This window comes from Rhincodon typus, chromosome 29, assembly GCF_021869965.1.
Source record: "Rhincodon typus isolate 14 chromosome 29, sRhiTyp1.1, whole genome shotgun sequence".
NCBI classification, from domain to species: Eukaryota; Metazoa; Chordata; class Chondrichthyes; order Orectolobiformes; family Rhincodontidae; genus Rhincodon; species Rhincodon typus.
Window position 1 is genome coordinate 29489887 of NC_063360.1, and position 13542 is coordinate 29503428.

General features: G+C 43.0%; 1 protein-coding gene across 1 annotated transcript in view; it reads right to left on the reverse strand.

Annotated features, from left to right (window-relative positions):
* Positions 1-13542, reverse strand: part of apc2 (APC regulator of WNT signaling pathway 2) — a 204468-nt gene that overhangs the window by 68425 nt on the left and 122501 nt on the right. The window contains 1 exon segment of the mRNA XM_048614260.1: positions 10914-11027. Within this exon segment, the coding sequence (XP_048470217.1) occupies positions 10914-11027 (114 nt within the window).

Genomic DNA, 13542 nt, shown 5'->3' on the forward strand with positions numbered 1-13542 from the left:
AATGCAGCTGATCGTGGACTGGAATATGACTATGTATAATCTTCATGTAAATACTGACTTTGGGTAGATGGAGAGTATTTCAGAAGAGTCAGGTGCTAGGGTAGAGGAGACATCCTGGGAGAGGGCTCAGAGCTGGGAAGGCTATGATTTTACTTGTTAGATTTGTTGACTTAGTTGAAAAGTGTCTTTATCTTTCCAAACAGATACAAAATGAGTTCAGGATTTTTAATTGGACAATTGAAGTTCCTTTCAACAATGTAAATTAATTATACAAGTTTTGGGTTGCAATGTTTGCAGTTTTAATTATTAACTGAGGCTGAAGAGTCAATTACCATATTCTTGAGCCGGATGAAAGCTGACTGTTTACTGAAGGCAGACTCTTCCTGTGAGAGACAGCTGCTGTGCGATCTTATAGACCCTCAGCAACTAATGGCCAGAAGAAAACAACCAGTAAGACTAGCAACTGAAACATACTGGTCTGGCTTGTCTTGTATACTTCAGATTGGAGCTCCAATATGACCAGTATGTTCATTTTCAAGTATTACTGTTCATTTTACTGTTTATTTTTTCCCTCTGAGCATCCATCCATTTCACAGAGGTGTAACAGCACAGAAGGTGGCCATTTGGCCCATCGTGTCTGCACTGTTTAAACTAGCAGATGAAATATGATACATTAATGGCCCATGATTTCCCAGCTGACCAATCCCATGAGCACTACTCACCACCAGGAGTATAGATTTGAGATCTTATTTAGTTTTCTGTTAGTAGACACAGAACTTCCAACCGTGAGTTAGCAACAGTTTAAGATGAGAGATGTTCAAATGAAACTTTGCTACAAAAGGGTAAAAGAATTTCTATGAAATGAACTACTACTTGGCACTTGGTGAAAAACCTCTTTACAGTTTTAATATAATTCTGTTGTGATTCTATTGTTTATCTGCAGTTCAGCTTCATTTTGATCTTAGCAATGGCCTGAATCTCTGGCAATGCACATTTGCTCGGTAAAGTTCACTAAGATTTTACATAGAGTGAACCTCCATCTGTCTGCTATGCTCACAATCTCAATTGGTGCTGTGGTTCCTTTAGATATCTTAGTTTTGCTAGTTAGACGTTGACTTTATCAAACTCAGGCAAGATCCTTTAATGAACTACAAGAAGCTCAGCAGGCCTGGCAGTATCTGTGAACAAAAAGCAGAGTTAACATTTTGGGTCCAGGGACTCTTCTTCAGAACTGAAGGTCCTGAGCAACAGTCACTGGACCTGAAATGTTAACTCTGCTTTCTCTCCACAGATGCTGCCAGATCTGCCGAGTTTCTCTAGCAAATTCTGCTTTTATTTGTTTCAGATCACCAGCATCCACAGTTCTTTAATTTCTCGAATGTTCAATCATACTTTTCATTTGAGCATTGTCAAATGGTTCATTCTTTTCAGAGTCATAAATCACCTACAGGCAATAAAGGAGGCAAAATCCAAGGGCTGAGTGTGTGATGGAAGAATGGGATGGGTAGGAACATGAGCTCACTTGGAAAACTGCATTCCCAGAGGGTGTCCCTAGATCCCAATTTCTCCAGAAGTTTCAGAAGGCAAGTGAGGGCAGGGGGAGCTGGGGGAAATAGCTCATCTCCAATTAACGTCCCGTTAAACTCCTTAAAGTGCATGCCAGGTGGGCCAAGAGGTGATTCTCCTGTTTGAAGCTGCAAAGTCCAACAGCCCAGTGCATATGAGTGCACAGCTGCCAGGTTCAATGTGGGAAGCTGCAAAAGGTTCTTTTTTTGGAAATAGAAATGTTTCAATATCCAGAGTTTCACTGCAAGATTGGTTGCAATACTGTTTGCCAGGTAGGTTAGCTAATTCTCTGAGTACAGAGGCTCCTGGCCCTCTGAATTCCTGCCTTTGCTCATGCCCCCACTATAATGGAAATCTGAGTCCGGGTCTCAAAAATATCAACAACTTATACACAATATCTTCTGCTCTTCTCTAGTCCCCCAGTCTATTGATACCAGTCGGCAGAATGTGCTCTATAGTGATAAAAATGCATCGTTTCATCATTTGTAGATAGCCTGGTCACGCATCATACTGGGACAACTGAGCTCAATAATCCAGTGTCTCAGTTCCATTTTAACCAATGGCTGGGAGGATAGTGGAGTTCATGTAAGGGCTATGTTACTGTCAGTAAGTTTTCATTATCAGCTACAAATCCTTTCTAAGATGTATTAGTCATAACCTTTCTGAGCTCTAAAGATGCAGGTACTTATTGATTTTCTTTCACGGAATATAAGTATTGCTGGCCAGGGGAGCCACCAGAAACTGCCCTTGTGAAGGTGAACAGCTGCAGTTCACAATGTGCAGGTAAACCCACAGTGCCATAAGGAAGGGAGTTCCAGCAAGTTAAAGTATATAGTTCCAAGTGCGGCTCAGAGGGGAATTTGAAAGTGTTGGTGTTCTCATGCGTTCGCTGCCCTTGTCCTTTTCGGTGTTAGAATGCCATGGGTTTGGGAGGTGCTGTTGAACGAGTCCTCAAGAGTTGCTGCCGTGCATCTTGTGGATGATACACACTGCTGTGTGTTGGTGGTGGAGACAGTGAATGTTAAAGGCGGTGGAAGTGGTGCTGGTGAAGAGGCCTGCTTCGTCCTGGACGGTGATCAGCTTCTTCAGTGTTACAGTTGCACTCATCCAACCATTTAGATAAAAAATTTGGATGAGAATATTAGAGGGTTGGTTAGTAAGTTTGTAGATGACACCAGTATTGGTGATCTAGTGAAGACGGTTATCTAAGGATACGCTGAGATCTTCATCAACTGAGCCAGTACATTTGCCACATTTAAAAGACATTTGGACAGGTACATGGATAGGAAAGGTTTAGCGGCATATGGACTAAATAAAGGCAAATGGGACTAGTTTAGTTGAGGGAAACTGGTCGGCATGGACAAGTTGGGCCGAAGGACTGTTTCCGTGCTGTATGACTCTACAAAAGGAGTGGGAGATGGAGTTTAATTCAGATAAATTGCAAGGTGTTGCATTTTGGTAAGACAAACCCGGACAGGACTTACATAATTAATGTTAGGACACTGGGGAGTGTTGTTGAAAAGAGAGACTTATGGGTACAGGTACATAGTTCCTTGAAAGTGACATCACAGGTAGACAGGGTGGTGAAGAAGGCATTTGGCATGCTGGCCTTCATCGGATACAGCGCTGAGTGCAGGATTTGGGACGTAATGTTCCGGCTGCACATTACTTTGGTAAGGCCACATTTGGAGTACAGTGTACAATTTTGGTCACCCTAATATAGGAAGGAAATTATTAAATTGGAAAGGGCGCAAAATAGATTTACAAGGATGTTACTGAGACTGGAAGGTTTGAGTCAAAGGGAGAGGCTGGATAGGCTGAGACTGTTTTCCCTGGAGCGTCGGAGGTTGAGGTGTGACCTTATAGAGGCTTATAAAATCATGGAGGACACAGATAAGGAGAATAGCCAAGGTCTTTTCTCCAGGGTAAAAGAGTCCAAAACTAGAGAGCATAGGTTTAAGGTGAAAGGGGAAAGATTTAAAACGGACCCAGGGAGCAACTTTTTCACACAGAAGGTGGTGCATATATGGAAAGAGCTGCCAAAGGAAGTGGTAGAGATAGGTACAATTACCACATTTAAAAGACATTTGGACAGGTACATGGGTAGGGAAAGGTTTAGAGGGATATGGGCCAAATAAAGGCAAATGGGACTTGTTCAATTTAGGAAACCTGGTCAGCATGGACAATTTGGGCCGAAGGGCCTGTTTCTGTGCTGTATGACTCTATGAGTGGAGTGTATTCCATTATATCCATGGCTTCTGCATTGTACGTGGAGAGGCTTTGACAGTTAGGAGAATCGTTACTTGCCTCAGAATTCCCAGCCCTTTACCTACACTTGTAGCCACAGCCTTTATATGGCTGGACAAGTTCAGTTTCTGCCCAACGGTGACACTCAAGGATATTGATAGTAAGGAACAAAGTCAGAAGTCACACGACACCAGGTTATAGTCCAAGCTATTTGAAATTACAAGCTTTCGGAGCACTGCGCCTTCATCAGGTGAAGTTGGACTATAACCTGGTTTTGCGCGACTTCTGACTTTGTCCACGCCAGTCTAATACCGGCATTTCCACATCATGGATAGTGAGGGATTCAGAGATGGTATTGCCATTAAACATCAAGGGGAGATGATTAGATTTTCTCTAACTGAAGATGGTTATTGCCTGGACCATGTGTGCGGTGAATGCTATCTGTCACCTATCAAGCCATAAACTCACAAAGACTGTCTCAGTATCTGAGAAAGTATAAGTTGTGCTGAAAATTGTGCAATCATCAGCGAACATCCCCAGATTTAACAGAGTGTGGTGCGTGGATAGAGTGAGCTGCCAGAGGAAGTGGTGGAGGCGGGTACAATTACAACATTTAAAAGGCATCTAGATGGGTACGTGAATAGGAAGGGCTTAGAAGGAAATGGGCCAAATGCTGGCCAATGGGACTAGATTAATTTAGGATATCTAGGGTCGGCATTGATGAATTGGACCAATGGATCTGTTTCCATGCTGTACAACTCTATGACTCTATGATTCTAAGAATAGAAGGGAAGTAATTGATGAAGTACCTGAAGGTGCTTGACCCTAGGACACTACCCTGGGAAATTCCTGCAGGAATTTCCTGAGACTGAGATGACTGGCTTCCAACAACAACAATCATCTTCCTTCATGCAAGGTATGACTCAACCTGCTTTCCCCACCCACCACCCCCGAATTCCATTGATTCCTGTTTTGCTAGGACTCCTTAATGACATACTTGGTCAAATGCTGTCTCAATGTCAAGAGAAGTCACTCACACTTCACCTCTGGAATTCACCTCTTTTGTCCATCTTTGGACCAAGGGTCTGCTGAGATCAGAAGCTGATTGGCCCTGATGGAACCAAAAATGATCATCAGGGAGCACACAATTGCCACTTGATAGCACTGTGAACAATCCCTTTTACCACTGTGTTGATAATAAAGAGGAGCTGATGATGTGGTAATTGGCCATTTTGAATTTGTCCTGCTTTTTGTTAATAGGACAGACATGAGCAATTTTTCACAGTTCTGGATTGATGCTGGTGTTGTAGCTGTACTAGAACAGTTTGGCTCAGGGTGCAGTTTGTTCTGGAACACGAGTCTTCAGTACTATTGTTGGGATGTTGTCAGGGCCCACAACATGTGCAGTATTGAGTGCGTTTAGTCATTTTTTGATTTCATGTGGAGTGAATCAAACTGGTTTAAGATTGGCATCCGAAGAAGTGAAGTTGGATCATCCATTTGAAATTTCTAAACTGAAAAAGATCACAAATGCTTCAGACTTGTCTTTTGCTCTGATGCGCTGAACTCCCAAGCAATGAATGTCACAAGCACTGTGAGGTGGTCTCTCTTATCAACACTGCTGTGGACAAATACATCTGAGACCAGTGAGGACAAGGTCCAGTCAGGCTTTTCCTCTTGTTGGCTCCCTCACATGCTGGGACTTATAGATGTGACATTTGTGATTTATCTACTTCAGTCAGTAACAATGCCACTGAACCACAGAATGCAAAAATTGCAATTGCCACTCTGTTACAAAAGAAATTAGCAATAATCTGGTTTTACACCCCAGTTCAGTGCAAGGAAGCGCTGTGGTATCAAAGTTCCAGCTAGATCCCTTTTCACATTTTCCAATGGTGCAAGAGGACATTGCAATCCTTTCATATTATTTGAAAACCAAGGAACTAACATGAGGTCTGGTTAAAATCAACCTCTAACTAATACTATCTAGTCTTTGTCTCATTGTCATTTTTGGGATGGTGTAAGTGAACATCAAATGCAGTTGCGTGTGTGACAGTCAAGGAAATTGTAGTGCCTGATCACAAAGCAGGTGAAAAGTAACCTAAATTACTGATAATAAAATAGTTATTATGGGCAAGGAGTTTAATAATATTAGTTCTTTTTATCATTACTGAAACATTGAAAGCTAACTATTGATCAAACAACCTGGCACAGCCTATGACAATTTTTTGAAGGGGCTCACTAGATTGTCCACACTGGTGGAAAACTGTATGAAGCCCCCTGTATTTGTGTAATCTGATTTATTATTCCACCCCCAAGACACTTTCTTAGACTGTCATGGCCTGATTCTTGATATTGAAGCTGCCATTATAGCATCGAATCATAGAAACTTATTGCACCGAAGGAGACCATTCAGCCCATCCTATCCATGTTGTATCCAACCAAAACCCAGTTTCCAGTTCTTGGTCTTGATCTGTAGCCATGTGTATTTTAAATGATATGATTGTTTCTGCTTTTCCGACATTTGCAGAAGTTCAACGTTTCCACCAAGTCCCCTTCAAAACCCCTCCTATCTTTTACTTGACCCCACTACTGCAATGATAATGCATCTAGTTTGTTCCATGGAGTTACTCAAGCTTACTGCATTAATATAGTCACTTGTGCGAACACCTTAAATTGGTGTAAGCACAAACAATGACTTTTCATCTTGGATTTTTTTATCTTGCCTGTTGTGGTTGGCTATTGTTGGCATTATAGTCCAAGAATATTTGAATGTGATAGAGACGGAGATGGAGAAGGAGAAGGGGAAGGGGAAGGAGATGGAGAAGGAGAAGGGGAAGGGGAAAGGGAAGGAGATGGAGAAGGAGAAGGGGAAGGGGAAGGGGAAGGGGATGGAGAAGGGGAAGGGGAAGGGGAAGGGGATGGAGAAGGAGAAGCGGAAGGGGAAGGAGATGGAGAAGGAGATAGAGATAGAATGTTGTGAGTTAATTAGAATATTTTCAGTTGCGTAATTTGACATTTCCCTGGACCCCATCAGTTATTTTCATGAATTACAAAAACAAGATAAATTCAAACACTTAGAATGGACCTGACCAATGAATTTAATTTAAATTTAACAATCTAAGTGGAAGCAAAAATTATACACTTGGATTAAATTTTTGCTTTGTGCCTACAGCCTCCTCAGATGAGGAAGCAGGATTTTCCAATCTCTTTAAGGTCACACAGTGCCTGCAGCTAATGCCTTGTCAAATGCAATCAGTTTGTACAAATGAACATACTGTGGATGCGCTGATTTAAACCATCAAAGATAAAAATGCAAACACCCTTAAGACTAATTCTTGACCTTACATCAGATTTCATCACATTCTTGATTCCAGCAGAGTTTTAACTGTGACAGAAAAATCGATGTTGTTCTCTTTTCTCTAAGTTACAAAGTCTGCAGTTGCATGAAAGGTAAACTCTCCTCATAAAGTCATCATATGAACAGCCAACTCAAAACACCCATCTATTAGCAATAAGGGAGGCTATTTCCTCATGGTACTATTGCTAGACTATTAATCCTGAAACTCAGCTAATGTTCTGGGGACCTGGGTTTCAATCCTGCCACGGCAGATGATGGAATTTGAATTCGTTAAAAATATCTGCAATTAAGAATCTACTGACGACCAAGAAACCATTGCCAATTGTTGCAAAAACATACCTGGCTCACTAATGTCCATCAAGGAAGGAAATCTGCCATCCTTACCTGGTTTGGTCTAGATGTGACTCCAGACCCACAGTAATGTGGTTTACTCTCAACTGTCCTCTGAAATGGCCTAGCCAGTCACTCAGTTGTATCAATTGCTATGACGTCTCAACAAAGAATGAAACTGGATCACCCAGCATCAGCCTAGGCCCCAGAAATGACAATAGCAGAAACAGCCCCATCAACCCTGCGAAGTCCTCCTTACCAACATCTGGGGGCTGGGGCCAAAATTGGGAGAGTTGCTTCACAGACTAGTCAAACAACAGCCTGACACAGTCATACTCATAGAATCATACTTGACAATATCCCAGACATCCACCATATCTGGATGTGTCCCACTGGCAGGACAGACCCTGTACAGGTGGAGGCACAGTGATATACGCTTGGGAGGGAGTTGCCCTGGGAGTCTTCATCTTTGACTCTGGACCCCACGAGGTCTCAAGGCTTCGGGTTAAACATGGTCAAGGAAACCTGTTGCTGATAACCACGTACTGTCCTCCCTCGGCTGATGAACCTGTACTCCTCCATGTTGAACAATACTTGGAAGAAGCATAGAGTTGGCAAGGGTGTAGAATGTACTGTAGGTGGGGGATTTCAATGTCCATCACCAACAGTGGCTCAGCAGCAGCAATGCTGATCAAGCTGGTTGGGTCCTAAAGGTCATAGCTGCTAGACTGGGTCTGCGGCAGGTACTAAGGAAACCAACAAAAAGGAAAAACATACTTGATTTCATCCTTGCCGGATGCATCTGCCCATGACAGTATCAGTAAGAGTGACCAATGCACAGGCCTTGTAGAGACAAAGTCCTGCCTTCACATATAGAATATCATCCATCATGTCGTGTTACACTATCACCAAACTAAATGGGATAGGCTTCGAACAGATCAAGCAAGTCAAGACTGGGCCTCCAAGAGACACTGCGAGCCATCTGCAGCAGCAGAATTGTAGTCCAGCACCATCTGTAACCGCACAGCTGACATATCCCCCACTCAACCATTACCATCAAGCCAGGCGATCAACCCTGGTTCAATGGAGAGTGCAGGAGGGCACGCCAGGAGCAGCACCAGGCATAGCTGAAGATGAGGTGTCAACCTGGTGAAGCCACCAAACTTGTGTGTCAAGCAGCATAAGCAGCAAGTGGTAGACCTAGACACAGCAGTGCAAAAGATAAGGCTGACATCAAGTAGCCCTGGCAAAACAGGAATCAATGGGCTTCAGGGGTCAAACTGTCTGCTGGTTGGAGACATACCTAGCACAAAGGAAGATGGCAGTGGTTGTTGGAGGTCAGTCATCTAACTGCAGGACCTTTCTGCAGGAGTTCCTCAGGGGAGTGTCCTAGGCCTAACCATCTTCATCTGCTTCATCAATGACCTTCCCTTCATCATAAGGTCAGAAGTGGGGATGTTCGCCGATGATTGCACAATGTTCAGCGCCATTCGCAACTCCTCATATATTGAAGCAGTCCATGTTTAACTGCAACAAGATTTAGACAATATCCAGGCTCGGGCTGACAAGTTGCATGTAACATTCACACCTCACAAATGCTAGGCAATGACCATCACCAATAAGAGACAATGCAACCACTGTTCCTTGACATTCAATGGTGTTACTATCACTGAATCCTCCACTATCAACATCCTGGGGGATACCACTGACGCGAAACTCAACTGGAGTTGTCATATAAATATAGTGGCTACAAGAACATGTCAGAGGTCAGGAATACTGCAGTGAGTAAGTCACCTTCTGACTCCACAAAGCCTGTCCACCATCTTCAAAGCACAATCAGAAAATAATGGAATACTCCCCACTTGGCTGGAAGGGTACAGCTCCAGTAACATTCAAGAAGCTTGATACCATCCAGAACAAAGCAGCCTGCTTGATTGGTACCACATCCACAAGTCCCTCCATCACTGATGCTCAATCGCAGCAGTGTGTACTATCTACAAGATGCACTGCAGAAATTCACCAAGGCTCCTTAGACAGCACCTTCCAAATCCATGACCACAACCATCCAGAAGGACAAGGACAACAGATACATGAGAACTCCATCGCCGGCAAGGTCCCCTCCAAACTACTCACCATCCTGACATGGAAAATACTGCCGTTCCTTCACTGTCGCTGGGTCAAAATCCTTTAATTCCCTCCCTAATGGCATTGTAGGTCGACCCATAGCACGTGGACTGTGGTGGTTCAACAAGGCAGCCCAGCACCACTTTCTCAAGGGCAACTAGGGACGGGCAATAAATGCTGGACTAGCCAACAATGCCCACACCCCACGAGTGAATAAAAAAAAGTCAAAGTCCCAGGGAGACATGGGACTGCTGTCTCATTAGCAAGAGCCAACCAGTGTTGTTTACCCTAAGGGTCGGCACACCTTAGGTGATGGGGCAAAGTCAAGAAGGCAGCAGCTTCACTGTGACCTCAGACAGTGTGGGAAGTGAAGCTGTACCACTGGCATCACACTGCAGCACAAACCAGCAGTCAAGCCAACTGAGCTAACCAACTCCCCATACACAGTTTCTCAGACAGCGATAAGCCAATTCTGTGGCGCTCCAGAATTTGTCAAAATATTTTCTAGGTAACACTATTTGCTCTTTGCTGAAACATGAGAAATGAGTCCAGCTCAAAACTGATTTCTGCATCCCTCAAATTCTGGCCTCCAGTTTCCATCACTCCATCATTAGTGCCTGTTCCTTCAGTTACCAAAACACAATGGTCCCTACCCAGAGCAGGCACACTTGGCAGTGGTGGGTCACTGCGGCAGTAGCAGTGCCTGGAGCGGGGACTCCTGGCTGCAGTATGCCTGAAGTAAGGGCTGTTGGCGGGATTACATTTGATGTACCCAGAGTGGGAACTCCTTGAGGGACACATTGCAGAGACTTTGCAGAAGCCCGGAGGTTGCGTTTGAAGACCCCTTGTACAGAAGATGAACTCTATTTATGTAATTTCTTTTTATTCTTTTTGCAATTCAAAATTGGTGCCGGATCGTGGCAAGAAAACACATTTCACTGTATCTTTCAAGATACATGTGACAATAAATAATAATTACCACATTTCCACTTCTCTCTGCACAATTACTACCTCTTTACATTAAATATTTTTAATAATGCTCCTATGGACAGTCTTGGAATGTTTTGCAACCTGGAGGGCAAAATGTAAATGTCATTGCTGTTAGCCTCCTAAGAGGAATAATATAAGAAGTACAAGAAAGATTGGCAAGTAGTGTTAGTTAATTTGGCACAGCAGATTTTGTGTAAAACCTGAGTAGGTATAGGACTACATTTATCTCAGCCTTTCCCAAATGCAATTGAAGGATCAAATCTTGGTCAAAAAAAGCATGTATTGCTGATATTACCTGAACCCGTTCTGTCATATTTTCACTCGTCCCATATCTCTCCTCAATAATGGCTTTGATTTGATGAGCTTCGTACTGTAACTGCTGCCGAATCAAATCCATGTGCTTTGAAACCTTGGAAAAACAAACCCAGATAAACTGAACAACAAGGCCAATGACAGTCCAACAGCACAGCTCAAAGAAAGTGCAATTCCCTTTAGTTTTAAAGGACAGAGAAGACTAAGGGGAGAATTAAACGATGAAAGGTTCTGAGAGGGAGAAGCCGTTTCCTATAGCAGGAGAGTCAGTGACCAAGGAAATATATTGAAGATAACTGATGAAAAAACCAGAGGAGAGATAACAGGGAGGACTTTTTAATGAAGTGATTAGTTTTGACCTGGAATGTACTCGCTGAAAGAATGGTGGAAGCTGATTCAATAGTTGCCTTCAAAAGGGAGCTGGATCTATTCTTAAAAAGATAGGGCTATAAGAACATGGAACTAACTGGAGCATTCCTTCATAGAGTACAAGGTTAAAGACCAGAGATGAGAGATGATTTGTTTTTTGTTTCTTGTCTGGTAAGGAATTTTAATACAAAAGCTCCTTTAATAGTGGGAATAGCCTATGTGCTGTAAGACACTTTGATTCTGTCATGTTTTGAAGTGCTACGGGGTTATTCCTTATTTAACAAGTCACTACTGTATTATATGGTAAATCTTAATAGTATTTTGTCTTGCAGAGTGTCACCTAAAAATTCCACCCAAGACTATATTGAAAAAAGTCCAATAAAATGGTGTGAAACAAGACAGTTTTGTGAATGCTATAAGATCAGAGGGTTAAGAGTAGATGGCTCAAGATTACAGTCCTCCTTCACTTTGCTACCATCCCAAAAGATGCAAGGTGAGTCCCACTCTAAAAGGAGCTCTCATATTAAAATCCTTTATCAGACAATGACACAAGAAAAATCATCTCTCACCTTTTCACTTCAACTTCTCCTAATACTCTGTGACCTTTCTATCATCAGCTGTCTCTCTACTTAATCAGCATTCCTATCCATCTGAATGCTTCCATCCTCAAGATTATTTGCCAAAACATTTTTCCATTTCCATAACTTCATTGAGTTGAAATCAAGATTCATTGCAAAGGCTACCATGTAAAAACCGCAAAGCTATGAAGGTTATTAGAGCTGAATTATCAACATGTCAAAGCTTTCTGCCTGGGCTGACCATGCACAGATGAGTAGATTTAACTTAGTGCAATTGTGTGAATGGAAGATTCAACAAGTCAGCACCCAGTTTTACATTACTCCTCATCTGTACTTTCACTGGAGTCAACAGGGAGAGATATAAAATACTGCAGTATTGAAATTCTTTGATGGACTTAAGTTTTTGCAGTGGCCACTGTAAAATAAAATGCAGGATGAACACAGAATCCCTACAGTGTGGAAGCAGGTCATTCAGCCCATTGAGTTCACACCAACCCTCTGAAAAGCATTCCACCCAGACCCAACCCCCTACTGTATCCCTGTAACCCTACCTTTCCCATGGCTGACACACCTGACCTACACATCCCCGAACACTGTGGGCAATTTAGTGTGGCCAGTTCACCTAACTTGCACACCTTTAGACTGTAGGAGGAAACCAGAACACCCCCACACAGACACAGGGCAAACATGCAAACTCCACACAGATGCCCAAGGGTGGAATTGAACCCAGGTCCCTGGTGCTGTGATTCAATAGTGCTAACCACTGAGCTACCGTGCCGGGAACATCTGTTTGACTAATTTGGTCTTTTGCCTCAGATCCCCGGTAATACCTTCCCAGTATGCAATTTTCCGGGAATTTTCTGTAACTCCATTATTTGCGTTTGTGTAGGCACTGGCCCCAGAAACTGCATCTTTTGTTGTTGGGGCTTTCCAGCTAATGTCTGGGGGATGTTCTATCGAGCGTTACAGGATTTGTGCTGGCTCACCCTACCACAGTGGTAATATTATCCACTTCCTCGAGCATAGGTTTTTCAAGAGGCCCTGCCCTTGCACAGAACCCCCTTTCTTCTCTTGCTCTCACAGGTCTTATGGTGTCCGTTAATTAATTGCTGAGAGCTGGTCACCCTGCTTCCTGCTTGCACTCTCATCATATGAAGCAATATGTGTCAGGAAAGCTATTTTAGAAAATCTGTCCCTTTGGCTCCTTGGATATTGACTACAAATGGACTGATAATCTAAAAATGAAAACAGCTGTTACAAATGAAAGTAAAAACTCGCAGTTACTTCACATCTTCTATGTTCCAAGTATTATTTGAAGCATTGTCCGTATTGCGAGAAACTCAGCAGCCAATCTGCACATAATTCCCACCAACTGCGATATTAAATGGGCAAGATAACCTGTTTTTATGATCCTGATTGAACAATAAATATTTGAGTAGAACACCTCTTGTCCATCTTAGTCATTTACATGTACCTGAAAGGGCAGATAGTGTCTGGGTTTAATATCTTAGGTGTCATGGTGGCTCAGTGCCTCACAGCGCTAGGAACCCAGGTTCGATTCCATCCTTGGGTGACTGTCTGTGTGGAGTTTGCACATTCTCCCTGTGTCTGTGCGGGTTTCTTCTGGGTGCTCTGGTTTCCTCCCATAGTCCAAAGACGTGCAGG